At 44.7% G+C, this 15,473-nt stretch overlaps 1 protein-coding gene and 2 long non-coding RNA genes across 3 annotated transcripts in view; 1 reads left to right on the top strand and 2 right to left on the bottom strand.

Annotated features, from left to right (window-relative positions):
• Positions 1-15,473, top strand: part of LOC111975470 (tensin-3) — an 86,558-nt gene that overhangs the window by 61,114 nt on the left and 9,971 nt on the right. Inside the window, exon 12 of the mRNA XM_024147555.2 lies at positions 12,534-12,674. Within this exon, the coding sequence (XP_024003323.2) occupies positions 12,534-12,674 (141 nt within the window). The remainder of the gene's footprint in view (positions 1-12,533; positions 12,675-15,473) is intronic.
• LOC139028952 (uncharacterized) lies at positions 13,688-14,105 on the bottom strand. Its single transcript, XR_011481185.1, has 4 exons — positions 14,074-14,105; positions 13,864-13,935; positions 13,757-13,792; positions 13,688-13,721 (listed from the first exon to the last, which is right to left on the bottom strand). It is a non-coding gene; the product is annotated as an uncharacterized lncRNA (long non-coding RNA).
• On the bottom strand, positions 14,108-14,561 carry LOC139028953 (uncharacterized). Its single transcript, XR_011481186.1, has 3 exons — positions 14,453-14,561; positions 14,358-14,382; positions 14,108-14,251 (listed from the first exon to the last, which is right to left on the bottom strand). It is a non-coding gene; the product is annotated as an uncharacterized lncRNA (long non-coding RNA).

The raw sequence follows: 15,473 nt of genomic DNA, 5'->3' as shown, positions 1-15,473 counted from the left end.
TGTCTGTCTGTCTGTCGTCTCGTCTGTCTGTCTGTCTGTTTCTGTCTGTCTGTCTGTCTCTCACTCCCACTCACTCCACTCACTCACTCACTCACTCACTCACTCCCACTCACTCACTCACTCAGCGCACTCACTCACTCACTCACTCACTCACTTCACTCACGCACTCACTCAAATCACTCAGCTCAACTCACTCACTCACTCACTCACTCACTCCACTCATCACTCACTCACTCAACCACTCACTACACTCACTCACTCACTCACTCACTCACTCACTCACTCACTCACTCACTCACTCACTCACTCACTCACGCCACTCACGCACGTCACTCACCTCACTCACATCACTCACTCACTCCACATGACTGCAGGATGCCAGGCTAAAGGAAAATTAAAGTTGTTCCCAGTTTCAGAGTTTATAGTGCGTGCAGGTTAAACAGCTAGGTTTGGCATGTTCTCATAGCAGAGTTCAACACAGAACCACTTTATACACCTTAAATAGTAACCACTAACCTGCGCTGTGAAAAATACCCTCTAAGCCAAGGGAAAGTCTGGCATGGTCCAGCGGCATTGTCCACTGTGTTTTGCTGAGTGGTGTAAAAGTTTGGCTTAAGCCGTAATAGATGCTTCTTATAAAACAAGTGTAAAATCAGTGCCTCATAAGTAACAGGACAGTAAATGACAAGACATTTAACATCTTTAACATATTTTTTAAGCAACTGCGAAGAAAATGTCTTCAACAGCCAGGAGTAATGCTTACTATGAGCAGAACCCAATCAAACTTAGCTGTAGTTGTTGCAGGTGGAACTGTTACTGTAGTACTGATGTATTGTACTGTACTGTAGGTACTGTAATGTATTGTACGTACTGATGTACTGTATTACTGTACTAAAGTACTGTACAGTATGTACTGTACTGTTACCTATGTTACGCATTACTGGATGACATGTACTGTATGTACGTGTATTAACTGCTATGTACTGTAACGTATGTGCTGACGTATTACTGTGACTGTATATACTATATTCGTATGTTACGTACCTGTGTATTGTTTGGCCTCTATGTACTGTACTGTAGGTATTTACTGTTCTTGTATATACGGAAATATGACGTATGTACTGATACTGTAGTGACTGTACCTGTATGTACTGTATGTATGTACTGAATGTGCTATACTGTAATTGTACTGTATGTACTTATATTAACTGTATTACTTTACTGTATGTATGTACTCGTATGTACTGTACTGTATGCACTTACGGTATTACTGTACGTATATGCACTGTAAATATATGTACTGATAGTACTGTACTGCACTGTAATGATGGCCTAGTGCTCTATGTACTGTATGTACTGTAACTGTATGCTACTGTGACAACAAATATGTACTGATATGTACTGTACTTACTGTATGTACTGTACTTTACTGTATGTACTGTGCTGTGCTAACTTTATTTTTACTGTAATGTACGTAACTAGTATGTACCTGTATACTTACTGTAGGTACGGTGCTCTACGTACTGTACTGTTTGTACCTGTATGTACCGTATGTACATGTATGTAACTGTTACTTTACTGTATGTACTGTGCGTGCTATACATTGTGACTGTATGTACTGTAATATATGTCTGTATTACTGTACGGTATGCCACTGTACTGTAATGTACTGAACTGTATGTACTGTAGTACTGTACTGTATTAACTGAACTGTATGTACTGTATGCACGTACTGTATGTACTGTTAATATGTACTTGTATGTAACTGTAATGTATGTACGTATGTACTGTATATTACTGTATGTACTGTATGTACTGTACTATTACGTGTACCGCTACCATACTATACTCCCTACTGTATGTATTTTACTGTATTGTACTGTACTAGTACTACTGTATTGTACTGTATTGTACCTCTACTGTATGCTACGTAAATATATGTACTCTACAGTATGTACTCTATGTACTACTGTATGCACTGTATGATTGCTCTACTGTATTGTACTTAATGTTGCAGGACAAAGGTATTGTGACAACAACTGATACTGTAAAGGTTAAAATTTACTTGGACTTCCAGCTCATACAGTATGATCAGTGAGGTGTTTATTCCACTACCGATCTACCTTTCCTAGCTACCCCCCTGCTAGTTCTGTCCTGTGGTGTTTATTTCAAGTTTATTTGGCATGTGCACATGGATAACCAGAGAAGGCGTAAAACAGTACAGTGAAATGCTTTCCCAACAATAGCAATATGCCCAATCATCCAAGAAATAGAAAATAATAAAACAGAGTTGAATATGAGCAGCGCACACGGGCTACATTACAACAACAGGAGTGGAGTTAAGCATGTAGATCAGAGCAACTTGATCAGTTGGACCCAGTCCCAGACAGATGGAATAGGAACATATGGAAATGTTTTGGAATCTAGCATAAAGAGAGTGTGTGTTGGTACCTACCATAGAGAGTAATCACACATTCCCAAATCCATTTCAGATGTTTTGGAAACCTGCGCTCCAGGAAGGAACCTGCTCCGATTACGAATGACGGTAATTCCAGACACCCTTCCGAACACCCCACTGAGGGCCTTGCCAGTAATTCACAGTGATTCATATCGCCATGGCAGCCAGATTCATTCCATGACAGCAAGCTTTGAAGTGATGCAGAGAAGGAGACCCCATTGAGTAGGCAACGAGCATGCCTCACCCACCTGAGGATGTATTGTTCAGACACCTAATTCCTGTGTTGAAGGGGTTGAAAAATCCTATTGTCACTTAAAATCTTGCAGGATTGATGGCTTTATTTTACTCTATGACTCTTTTATACTTTTATTGCCATGTTGTTTTTTCCCCGAACATTACTAATGCGGAAATGTGGTAATTGACCTGTCCCAACAAAAACACCAGTAATGGACTTGAATAGGCTACCAATGGAATACATCGTCTTTTTTTTCCTTTTTTTCTTTTTTTGTTCTCCCCAATTTCGTGGTACCATACAGTAGTTACTGGCTTGTTTCTATCGCTACAAACTCCCGTACGGGCTCGCGGAGAAAGAAGGTCGAGCGGCCAAATGCGTCCTCCGAAACACCCAACCCAACCAAGCCTCACTGCTTCTTAACACAGCAGCGGCATCCAAACCCGGAAGCCAAGACCGCACCAACCTGTGTCAGAGGAAACAGACCGTACACCTAGGCAACCTGACGTCAAGCGCACACGTGCCACGCGCCCGCCACAGGAGTCGCTAGTGCGCGATGAGAAAAGGATATCTCCTACCGGCCAAACCCTCCCTAACCCGGACGACGCGTAGGCCAATTGTGCGTCGCCCCAGTGGACCCTCCCGGGTCGCGGCCCGGCTGCGACAAGCCCCTGGGCTCCCAAACCCAGAGTCTCTGGTGCACAGCTAGCATGCGATGCAGTGCTTTAGACACGCCCACCCGGGAGGCATATATCGTCTTTCTGTTGAAATTCTATTAAGATCACAAAGCTTCGTCTGGAATTTATAGCACCATCGCAACACTTACATCACAAGAAAAGAAAGAGTAACACATTTTGGTGGAAATAAAAAAAAGTAGATAATTGAATAAGTTGACAATGTTTACAATTAGTTGCGCTGAAATGAAAGCCAAACTTCCGCATATCTGAACACTTAGAGATAGTTATGTCTGATCTTGCAAAACAATGCCAAGTGATGTTTAGAGGGTAAATCTAGAGCCAAGCGTGTTGAAATTTCAGTTACAGTGGACTGCAGGTAAGTAATAGAGCAGGTAGGGTAGACAGAGCAGGTAGAGTAGAATAGAGCAGGTAGAGTAGACAGAGAAGGTACAGAGCCAGGTAGAGTAGACAGAGCAGGTAGAGAGAAAAGAGGTACGAGTAGAAAGAGAAGGTAGAGTAGACAGAGCAGGTTAGAGTACGACAGAGCAGGTAGAGTAGAACAGAGAAGGTAGAGTAACAGAGCAGGTAGGGTAAACAGAGCAGGTATAGAGAGACAGAGAAGGTAGAGTAAGGACAGAGCAGGAGAGTAGACAGAGTAGCGTAGCAGTAGGACAGAGAAGGTAGATTAGACAGAAGCAAGGTAGAGTAGACAGAGGCACGTAGTGTGGACAGAGCAGTTAGGCGTAGACAGAGCAGGTAGGGTAGACAGAAGAATGTAGAGTAGACAGAGCAGTAGGAGTAAACAGAGCAGTAGAGTCGAAGAGCAGGGAGAATTAAGACAGAGCAGCTAGGGTAGACCAGAGCAGGTAGGGTAGACAGAGAAGGTAGAGTAGACAGAGAAGGTAGAGTAGACAAGAGCATAGATAGACAGAAGAAGTAGAGTAGACAGAGCAGTAGAGTAGACAGAGGCAGGGTAAGAGTAGACAAAGGAAGGGTAGGGTAGACAGAGCAGGTAGAGTAGACAAGGCAGTAGAGAGATAGAGCAGGTAGAGTAGACAGAGAGTTAGGGTAGACAGAGCAGTAGGGTAGACAGAAAGGAGAGTAGACAGAGCAGGTAGATATAGACGAGCAGTAGGGTAGACCAGAGCAGGTAGAGTAGCACAGAGCAGGAGAGTAGACAGAGCAGGAGAGTTAACAGGGCAGGTAGGTAGACAGAAGCAGGTAGAGTAGGACAGAGAGGTAAGTAGACAGAGCAGGTAGAAAGTAGGACCAGAGCAGGGAGAGTAGACAGAGACAAAGGGTAGTGTGGACAGAGCATGTAGGAGTAGACAGAGAAGGTAGAGTAGACAGAGCAGTTAGAGTAGACAGAGAAGGTAGAGTAGAACAGGAGGTAGAGTAGACAGAGCAGGTAGAGTAGACAGAGAAGGTTTTAAGAGTGACGAGCAGTAGTGTAGGACAGAGCAGGTAGGGTAGACAGAGGCAGGTAGGGTAAACAGAGCAGGTAGCGGAGACAGAGAAGGATAGAGTAGAACAGAGGAAGAGTAAGCAGGTAGAGCAGGTATGAGTAGACCAAGGCAGGTAGAGTAGACAGAGCAAGGCTAAGTAGACAGAGCAGTAATTAGAACAGCAGGTAGGGTAGACAGAGAGTAAGGAGACAGAGAAGGTAGAGTAACCCAAGCAGGCTAGCAGTAACAGAGAAGGTAGAGTAGACAGAGCAGGCTAGGGATAGACAGAGAAGGTAGAGTAGACAGAAGCAGTTAGGGTAGACAGAGCAGGTAGAGTAGACAGAGCCGAGAGTTAGAGAGCAGACCAGAGCTAGACAGTAGAGTAGAGCGAGCATAGAGAGCAGAGAGATACGACATGAAGCAGGTAGAGTAGACAGAGCAGGTAGGATAGAGTGGAGACAGTAGCAGGTAGCAGAGCAGAGAGGTAAGTAGGACAGGAGAGTGTGACAAGCAGGTAGAGTAGACAGAGCGGGGTAGAGTAGACAGAGCGCGGTAAAGAGGACAGAGCAGGTTAGGGTGCACAGACATAGACGAGAGACAAAGGATAAGAGCAGTAGAGAACAGAAGGTAGAGTAGACAGAGAAGTAGTGAGAGAAAGACAAGCAGTATGGACATAAGAGACGAAAGGTAGAGTAGACAGCAGAAGGTAGAGAGAGAGCAGGAGAAGTAGAAGTAGCAGAAGTCAGGTAGACTAGAAGAAGCAGTAAGAGTAGACAGAGCAGGGTTAGGAGTAGACAAGGCAGGTAGAGTTAGACCAGAGGGCAGAGTAGACACGGGGCAAGAGGTCACAAGTAGCAAGAACAACGGAGAGTTAGACAAGAGGTGACAGGTTAGACAGTAGCCGGTCAGGTAGGAGTAGACACAGAAGGCAGGTATAGCAGGTAGAGTAGACAGAGCAGGTAGAGGAGCAGAGCGTAGAGAGACAGAGCGGAGAGTAGAACAGAGAAGTAGAGTAGACGAGAGACAGGTAGAGTAGGACAGAGCAGGTAGAGTAGACAGAGGCAGGTTAGAGTAGACAGAGCAGGTTAGAAGTAGACGAGAGGGTAGAAGTGGACAGAGCAGGTAGAGTAGAACAGAGCAGGTAGAGTAGAACAGAGGTAGGTAGAGAGGTAGTGACAGAGAAGTAGAGAGACAGAGCAGGTAAAGAGTAGACAGAGCAGGTAGAGTAGACAGAGTAATAGGAGTAGACAGAGAAGGTAGAGTTAGACAGAGCAGGTAGAGTAGACAGAGCAGGTAGAGTAGACACGAGAAGGTAGAGTAGACAGAGCAGGGTAGAGGGACAGAAGCAGAGTAGTCGAGCAGAGGTAGCGAAGTAGACAGAAGCAGGTAGAGTAGACAGAAGAGTAGGGTAGACAGAGGCACGGTAGAGTAAGACACAGCAGTAGAGTAGACAGAGCAGTAGGCGTAGACAGAGCAAGGTAGAGTAAGACAGGCACGGTAGAGGTAGAGACAGAGAGGTAGAGTAGACAGAGCAGGTAGATAACAGAGCAAGGTAGTGACAGAGCAGTAGGAGAGAGACTTAAGAGCAGGCAGTAGAGTAGACAGAGCAGGTAGGGTAGACAGAGAGCAGGTAGAGTAGACAGAGCAGGTAGTAGAGTAGACAGAGAAGGTAAGTGTAGACAGAGACAGTAGAGTAGACACGAGCAGGTAGAGTAGACAGAGCAGGTAGAGTAGACAGAGACAGGGATTAGAGTAGACAGAGCAGTAGTGTGGACAGAGCAGGTAGGTGGACAGAGCAGGATTAGGGTAGACAGAGCAGTAGGAGTGAACAGAGCAGGTAGAGTAGACAGAGCAGGTAGTTAGAAGAGCAGTAGAGTAGACAGAGCAGGATAGATTAGACAGAGCAGGTTAGGGAACAGAGAAGGTAGTGTGACAGAGCAGGTAGCAGTAGACAGAGCAGGTAAGCAAGCTAGACAGAGCAGTAGAGTAGACAGAGCAGGTAGAGTTAGACAGAGCAGGTGAGTAAGTAGTAAGCAGTAGCAGAGGTAGATTAGACAGCAGCAGGTAGGGTAGACAGAGAAGGTAGGAGACCAGAGCAGGTAGAGTAACAGAGCAGTAGTGTGGACAGAGCAGGTAGAGTAGACAGAGCAGGAAGGAGTGTGGACAGAGCAGGTAGTGTGGACAGAGCAGGTGGTAGACAGAGCAGGTAGAGTAAGACAGAGAGAAGTAGAGTAGACAGAGCAGGTAGAGTAGACAGAGCAGGTAGATTAGACAGAGCAGGTAGAGTAGACAGAGCAGGAGATTAGACAGAGCAGGTAGGTAGCGAGAAAGAGTAGACGAGCAGTAGAGTAGCCGAGCAGGTAGAGTAGACAAGAAGTAGGTAGACAGAGCAGGTAGAGTAGACAGAGCAGGGTTAGAGTAGACAGAGCAGGTAGGTAGACAGAGCAGGTAGAGTAGACAGAGCAGGTAGAGTAGACAGAGCAGGTAGAGTAGACAGAGCAGTAGACTAGACAGAGCAGGTAGAGTAGCAGAGCAGGTAGACTAACAGAGCAGTAGACTAGCAGAGTGTTTGGTGGTGCAGCCCTGTTCCTCGCCTTTATTGTACTTATGTACTGTACTGTACTGTAATGTACTGTAACTGCATATACTGTATGTACTGTATGTAACTGTACTGTATGTACTGTAATGTATGTACTGTATGTACTGTAATGTATGTACTGTATGTACTGTACTGTATGTACTGTAATGTATGTTGTAATGTACTGTTTTTTACTGTAATGTATGTTACTGTATGTTACTGTACTGTATGTGCTGTATGTAGCTGTACTGTATGTACATGTATGTGCTGTATGTACTGTACTGTATGTACTGTATGTACTGCATGTACTGTACTGTATGTACTGTATGTACTGCTGCATGTGCTGTATGTACTGTAATGCATGTGCTTATGAACTGTACTGTATGTGCTGTAGTGACTGTACGTATGTACTGTATATATTGTATGTACTGTGCTGTTATGTGCTTATGTACGATATACTGTATATTATACTGTATGTGCTGTATGTACTGTACTGTATGTGCCATATGTACTGTACTGTATGTATTGTACTGTATGTACTGTATGTACTGTATGGGTGTGACATGCGCGTTGCTACTCAATGGGGTCTCCCTTCRTCTGCATCACTTCAAAGCTTGCTGTCATTGTGATATGAATCTGGCTGCCATGGCGATATGAATCACTGTGAATTACTGCAAGGCCCTCAGTGGGGTGTTRGGAAGGGTGTCTGGAATTACCGTCATTCTGTAATCGGAGCAGGTCTTCCCTGGAGCGCAGGGTTTCCAAAACATCTGAAATGGATTTGGGAATGTGTGATTACTCTCTATGGTAGGTACCAACACACACTCTCTTTATGCTAGATTCCAAAACATTTCCATATGTTCCTATTCCATCTGTCTGGGACTGGGTCCAACTGATCAAGTTGCTCTGATCTACATGCTTAACTCCACTCCTGTTGTTGTAATGTAGCCCMTGTGCTGCTCATATTCTTCTCTCTCTATCTCACCCTCTCTCTTCTGTCACACCCACTCTCTCCCCATTCTCCTCAAGTTGTTTTTTCTACAGTGCGGTCAGTTATTGTTCTTGGTGGTGGAAGTGGTGTGACTGAGGAGATTGATTTGTGTGGTGTTTTCTAAAGGGAACAGATATTACGTCTTCTGAGGATGGTTGAGGTTTGATAATAATTACATAACACTGTTACTGGGTTCACCACACACAGTATTGTTGTTCTGGTAAAACTGGGTGTTGGACAGTTGTGATGTCTTTGGTTTAGTTAGTCTTGAAATCTTGAAAAATGGCGCCGATAGAGAGGGCAGCCGAGCTTCTAMARCCTAGGCAATTTTGCAGTATTTTGTTTTTTTTATGTGTTCTTTTATACATTATTAGGACAGAACATTTTTTTGTGTTATTACATACAGCCGGGAAGAACTTTTGGATATCAGAGCGGCGGTAACTCACCAGTATTACGACCAGGTATACGACTTTCCCAAATCGGATACTTTGTTCGTACCCCCCAGGGCAATTGAACTGATTCCAGAGGCTGACCCAAAACATCGCCGGCAGAGAAGAGGTACTCGAAGTGGACTTCTAGTCCGACTCAGGAGGCGCGCACACCACCCACCTCTTCAGAGTATATTACTCGCTAATGTTCAGTCTGGATAATAAAGTTGATGAGCTGAGGGAAAGGATTTCCTTCCAGAGAGACATCAGGGATTCTAACATACTCTGTTTCACGGAAACATGGCTCTTTCGGGATATACTGTCTGAGTCCTTACAGCCAGTTGAGTTCTCAGTTCATCGTGCAGACAGGAATAAATATCTCTCCGGGAAGAAGAAGGGCGGGGGTGTATGTTTCATGATTAACTACTTATGATGTGATTGTGATAACATACAGGAACTCAAGTCCTTGTACCGAGTGCGCTGAGAGTCGGGAAGCAAGTTCAGGGAGTGAGTGTTTTAAGAAATAAAGGCAACTAAATACAAAACAAGAAACACAAACAATGCACAGACATGACACTGGAACAGACACAATAACGCCTGGGAAAGGAACCAAAGGGAGGGACATATATAGGGAAGGTAATCAGGGAAGTGATGGAGTCCAGGTGAGTCTGATAACGCGCAGGTGTGCGTAACAATGGTGACAGGTGTGCGCCATATCAAGCAGCCTGGTGACCTAGAGGTCGGAGAGGGAGAACACATGACAGTACCCCCTCCCTGACGTGCGGCTCCAGACGCAGGACGCCAACCAAAGGGACGATCCCGGAGATCAGGATCGGACCGGTCACCCCTGCTGATGTGCGGGAACCTGTCGCCAGCTGTGGTGCGGGAATCTGACAGACCGGCTGAGGCATGAGAGCCTGACGAGCCGGTGGCAGCAGGGGAGCCTGGCGATCCGCCGAAGGCATGAAAGCCCGATGATCCGGCTGAGGCAGGGGAGCCTGGCAATCCGGCTGAGGCATGAGAGCCTGACGAGCTGGCGGAGGCAGGGGAGCCTGGCGATCTGGCTGAGAAGTGAGAGCCTGTATCGCTTCACTGGCAAACTGGAAACCACATATCCTGAGGCCGCATTTATTGTAGCTGGGGATTTTAATAAAGCACATTTGAGGAAAACACTACCAAAGTTCAATCAACATATTGACTGCAGTACTCGCGCTGCTAAAACACTTGACCACTGCTACTCCAACTTCCAGGATGCCTATAAGGCCCTCCCCCGCCCTCCCTTTGGCAAATCTGATCACGACTCCATTCTGCTTCTCCCTTCCTATAGGCAGAACTCAAACAGTGCTAAGGACTATTCAACGCTGGTCTAACTGATCGGAATCCACGCTTCAAGATTGTTTTGATAACGCGAAATGGGATATGTTCCGGTTAGCCTCCAAGAATAACAATGACGAATATACTGATACAGTGACTGAGTTTATCAGGAAGTGTATAGGAGATGTTGTACCCACTTTGACTATTATGACCTACCCTAACCAGAAACTGTAGATAGATGGCAGCATTCGTGCAAAACTGAAAGTGCGAACCACCGTATTTAACCATGGCAAGGTGACTGGGAATATGTCAGAATACAAACAGTGTAGTTATTCCCTCCATAAGGAAATCAAACAGGCAAAACATCAGTATAGAGACAAAGTGGAGTCGCAATTCAATGGCTCAAACACGAGACGTTAGTGGCAGGGTCTACAGACAATCACAGACTACAAACGGAAAACCAGCCACGTCAAGGACACCGACATCTTGCTTCTGGAAAAGCTAAACACCTTCTTCGCCCACTTTGAGGATAACACAGTGCCACCGACGTGGACTGCTACCAAGGACTGTGGGCTCTCCTTCTTCGTAGCCGACATGAGTAAGACATTTACGCGTGTTAACCCTTGCATGGCTGCCAGCCCAGACGGCATCCCTAGCCGCATCCTCAGAGCATGCGCAGACCAGCTGGCTGGTGTGTTTATTGACATATTCAATCTCTCCTAATCCCAATCTGCTGTCCCCACGTGCTTCAGGATGGCCACCATTGTCCCTGTACCCAAGAATGCAAAGGTAACTGAACTAAATGACTATCACCCCGTAGCACTCACTTCTGTCATCATGAAGTGCTTTGAAGGACTAGTCAAGGATCATATCACCTCTACCTTACCTGACATCCTAGACCCACATCAATTTGCTTACCGCCCCAAAAGWTCCACAGACGATGCAATCGCCATCGCACTGCACTCTGCCCTATCCCACTAGGACAAGAAGAATACCTATGTAAGAATGCTGTTCATTGACCATAGCTCAGCATTCAACACCAAGCTCATCATTAAGCTCAAGGCCCTGGGTCTGAACCCCGCCCTGTGCAACTGGGTCCTGGACTTCCTGACGGGCCGCCCCCAGGTGGTGAATGTAGGAAACAACACCTCCACTTCGCTGATCCTCAACACTGGGGCCCCACAAGGGTGTGTGCTCAGCCCCCTCCTGTACTCACTGTTCACCCAAAACTGCACAACAGTAGTAGGCTGTATTACCAACAATGACGATACAGCCTACAGGGAAGAGTTGAGGGCTCTGGGAGTGTGGTGCCAGGAAAATAACCTCTCACTCAATGTCAACAAAACAAAGGAGGTGATTGAAGACTTCAGGAAACAGTGGAGGGAGCACCCCCCTATCCACATCGACGGGATCTCAGTGGAGAAGGTGGAAAGCTTCAAGTTCCTCGGCGTACACATCACTGACAAACTGAAATGGTCCACCCACACAGACAGTGAGGTGAAGAAGGCACAACAGCCCATTCAGAAAGCGAGGTCAGTACAGGTGCATCAAAGCTGGGGCCGAGAGACTGAAAAACAGCTTCTATTTCAAAGCCATCAGACTGTTAAATAGCCATCAARAGCACATTAGAGGGGCGGCAGGTAGCCTGGTGGTTAGAGCGTTGGACTAGTAACCGAAAGGTTGCAAGATCGAATCCTCGAGCTGACAAGGTAAAAATCTGTCATTCTGCCCCTGAACAAGGCAGTTAACCCACTGTTCCTAGGCCGTCATTGAAAATAAGAATTTGTTCTTAACTGACTTGTCTAGTTAAATAAAGGTAAAATTAAAATAAATAAAAAAGAGGCTGCAYCCCTATATACATTGACTTGAAATCACTGGCCACTTTCTTAAATGGTAAGTTGGTCAGTTGAATAATGTTTACATATTTTGCAATACTCTTATGTATCTCTTATGTACATAGTGTATTCTATTCTATTCTACTATATATTAGTCTATGTCGCTCTAACATTGCTTGTCCATGTACTTATATATTCTCAATTCCATTCCTTTACTTAGATTTATGTGTATTGTGTGTATTGTTGTGAAATTGTTAGATATTACTTATTAGATATTATTGCACTGTTGGAGCCAGAAACACAAGCATTTCGCTACTCAATAACATCTGCTAAACACGTGTATGTGACCAATACAATATGATTTGATATAAAGGTCAGTTGGAGGCTCTGAGTTGAAGGAGAACTGTAGGTTGTCTCCTATCGCTTCAGCTTCTCTCAGCTCTCTAATATGTGTGGATGGTCAATTCACACTCTCTCTGTCTGTTTCTCCTCTCTCTCCCTCTGTCTCTCTGTCTTTCTCTGAATTTCTCACCCGCTCGTTTTATATTTCTCTGCCTGTCTCTCTCTATCTTCAGGCTGGAAGCACAGACAGGCCAGTGATGTCACAGATTACCCAGGATTCTACAGTCCTGGTTGGGGCGGAGCCCAGACATTCCAGAATGCTCCGATCTACAGGACCAACCTACCTCCCTCCCAGGTCCACACACACACATATGAACACAAACACACACACAGGCGCATGCACACACACACACACCCACCGCACAGAACCGAAAACAAAAACACACACACACACACACACACACACACACACACACACACACACACACACACACACACACACACACACACACACACACACACACACACACACACACACACACACACACACACACACACACACACACACAGCAGCACCCCAACCTACAGCCCACCCAGGTACACACACCACCCTCTACCTGCCCCTACTGGTTACTCAACAACTGTTATACCACATACATACTCAGTGGTCATGTAGTAGTCATTACGCTAGGAGTTTTTTCCCTGATCATGATCATGCGGTTAGTAAACACCTTGTTATGTTCATGGTTATTCTACCTTAAAAACACCTGGTTATGTTCATGGTTATTCTACCTTAAAACACCTGGCTATGTTCATGGTTATTCTACCTTAAAAAACCTGGCTATGTTCATGGTTATTCACCTTAAAAACACCTGGCTATGTTCATGGTTATTCTACCTTAAAAACACCTGGCTTTGTTCATGGTTAATCTACCTAAAAAAACCTGGCTTTGTTCATGGTTATTCTACCTTAAAAACACCTGGCTATGTTCATGGTTATTCTACCTAAAAACACCTAGCTTACACAAAACACGGCTTTGTTCATGGTTATTCTACCTTAAAAACACCTGGCTTTGTTCATGGTTATTCTACCTTAAAAACACCTGGCTAGTTCATGGTTATTCTACCTTAAAAACACCTGGCTTTGTCATGGTTATTCTACCTTAAAAAACACCTGTCTATGTTCATGGTTAATCTAACTTAAAAACACCTGGCTTTGTTCATGGTTATACCTTAAAAACACCTGGCTATGTTCATGGTTATTCTACCTTAAAACACCTGGCTTTGTTCATGGTTATTCTACCTTAAAAACACCTGGCTTTGTTCATGGTTATTCTACCTTAAAAACACCTGGCTTTGTTCATGGTATTATCTACCTTAAAAACACCGGCTATGTTCATGGTTAATCTACTTTAAAAACACCTGGCTTTGTTCTGGTTATTCTACCTTAAAAACACCTGGCTATGTTCATGGTTAATCTAACTTAAAAACACCTGCTATGTTCATGGTTATTCTACCTAAAAAACACCTGGCTTTGTTCATGGTTATTCTACCTTAAAAACACCTGGCTTTGTTCATGGTTATTCTACCTTAAAAACACCTGGCTATGTTCATGGTTAATCTACCTTAAAAACACCTGGCTTTTTCTGGTTATCTACCTAAAACACCTGGCTTATGTTCATGGTTAATCTACCTAAAAAACACCTGGCTATGTTCATGGTTATTCTACCTTAAAAACACCTGGCTTGTTCATGGTTAACTACCTTAAAAACACCTGGCTTTGTTCATGGTTATTCTACCTTAAAACACCTGGCTATGTTCATGGTTATTCTACCTAAAAACACCTGGCTTTGTTCATGGTTATTCTACCTTAAAAACACCTGGCTTTGTTCATGGTTATTCTACCTTAAAAACACCTGGCTATGTTCATGGTTATTCTACCTTAAAAACACCTGGCTTTGTCATGGTTATTCTACCTTAAAAACACCTGGCTTTGTTCATGGTTATTCTACCTTAAAAACACCTGGCTTTGTTCATGGGATTCTACCTTAAAAACACCTGGCTATGTTCATGGTTAATCTACCTTAAAAAACACCTGGCTTTGTTCTGGTTATCTACCTTAAAAACACTGGCTTTGTTCATGGTTATTCTACCTTAAAAACACCTGGCTATGTTCATGGTTATTCTACCTTAAAATCACCTGGCTTTGTTCATGGTTAATCTACCTTAAAAACACCTGGCTTTGTTCATGATTAATCTACCTTAAAAACACCTGGTTAAGTTTGATTAATTTACATTCAATTCACTTTATAGTACAGTAGTTAATGTGTTAGTTTGAGTGAAGCAGAACTGTGGTTCTGTGGTCAGGCTGTTTGTCTAAAAAGCTGAGATTCCTTGCCTGCATCCCAAATGGCACTCAATTCCATACATAATGCACTATTTGGGCCAGAGCGCTAAGCAGGCTCTGGTAAAGTAGTGCACTATATAGAGAATAGGGTGCCATTTGGGCCATAGGCCTGCTCTCACACCCATTCTCATGGCACGCAGCATGAATGGCCTGACTGTTTACATTACAACACAGAGAGTAGCCACACACACTGATCACAAGACTGATGTCAGTCTGTCTGCCTGTCTGTCTGTCTGCCTCTCTGTCTGCCTCTCTGTCTGCCTCTCTGTCTGCCTCTCTGTCTGCCTCTCTGTCTGCCTCTCTGTCTGCCTCTCTGTCCGCCTGTCTGTCTGCCTCTCTGTCCGTCTGGTGTGTCTATCTGTCTGTCTGGTGTGTCTCTATCTGTCTGTCTGGTGTGTCTATCTGTCTGTCTGGTGTGTCTATCTGTCTCTGTGTGGCTGTCGTCGGTGTCTGTGTTACAGTGTCTCTCCAGGATGGACAGTGTGAACTATGAAGGACCGACTCCAGTAACGGACAGCTGTGACATAGTCCCGTCCACACCAGCATTTCCTATCTCTCCTCCAACGCCCTATGGTAAGAGAGAGTGCATTTTTTTATTAAAAGATGTGTGTGCGTTATTATATCTGAACAGACATCTTCACTCTTCCTCAGTGAAAAGTTACCCAGTGTTCTCTTACCTGAGGCCAGGAGAAGGACATTGGGAGAAGAGCGGAATATCACAAGGTACATTTAACACTGATCTCTTCAACAACATCTGTTGCGCCGGT

Source organism: Salvelinus sp. IW2-2015, linkage group LG16 (genome assembly GCF_002910315.2).
Source record: "Salvelinus sp. IW2-2015 linkage group LG16, ASM291031v2, whole genome shotgun sequence".
Lineage (NCBI taxonomy): Eukaryota > Metazoa > Chordata > Actinopteri > Salmoniformes > Salmonidae > Salvelinus > Salvelinus sp. IW2-2015.
The sequence above is the reverse complement of the archived record's forward strand: the minus strand, read 5'-3'. Positions and strand labels throughout refer to the sequence as shown.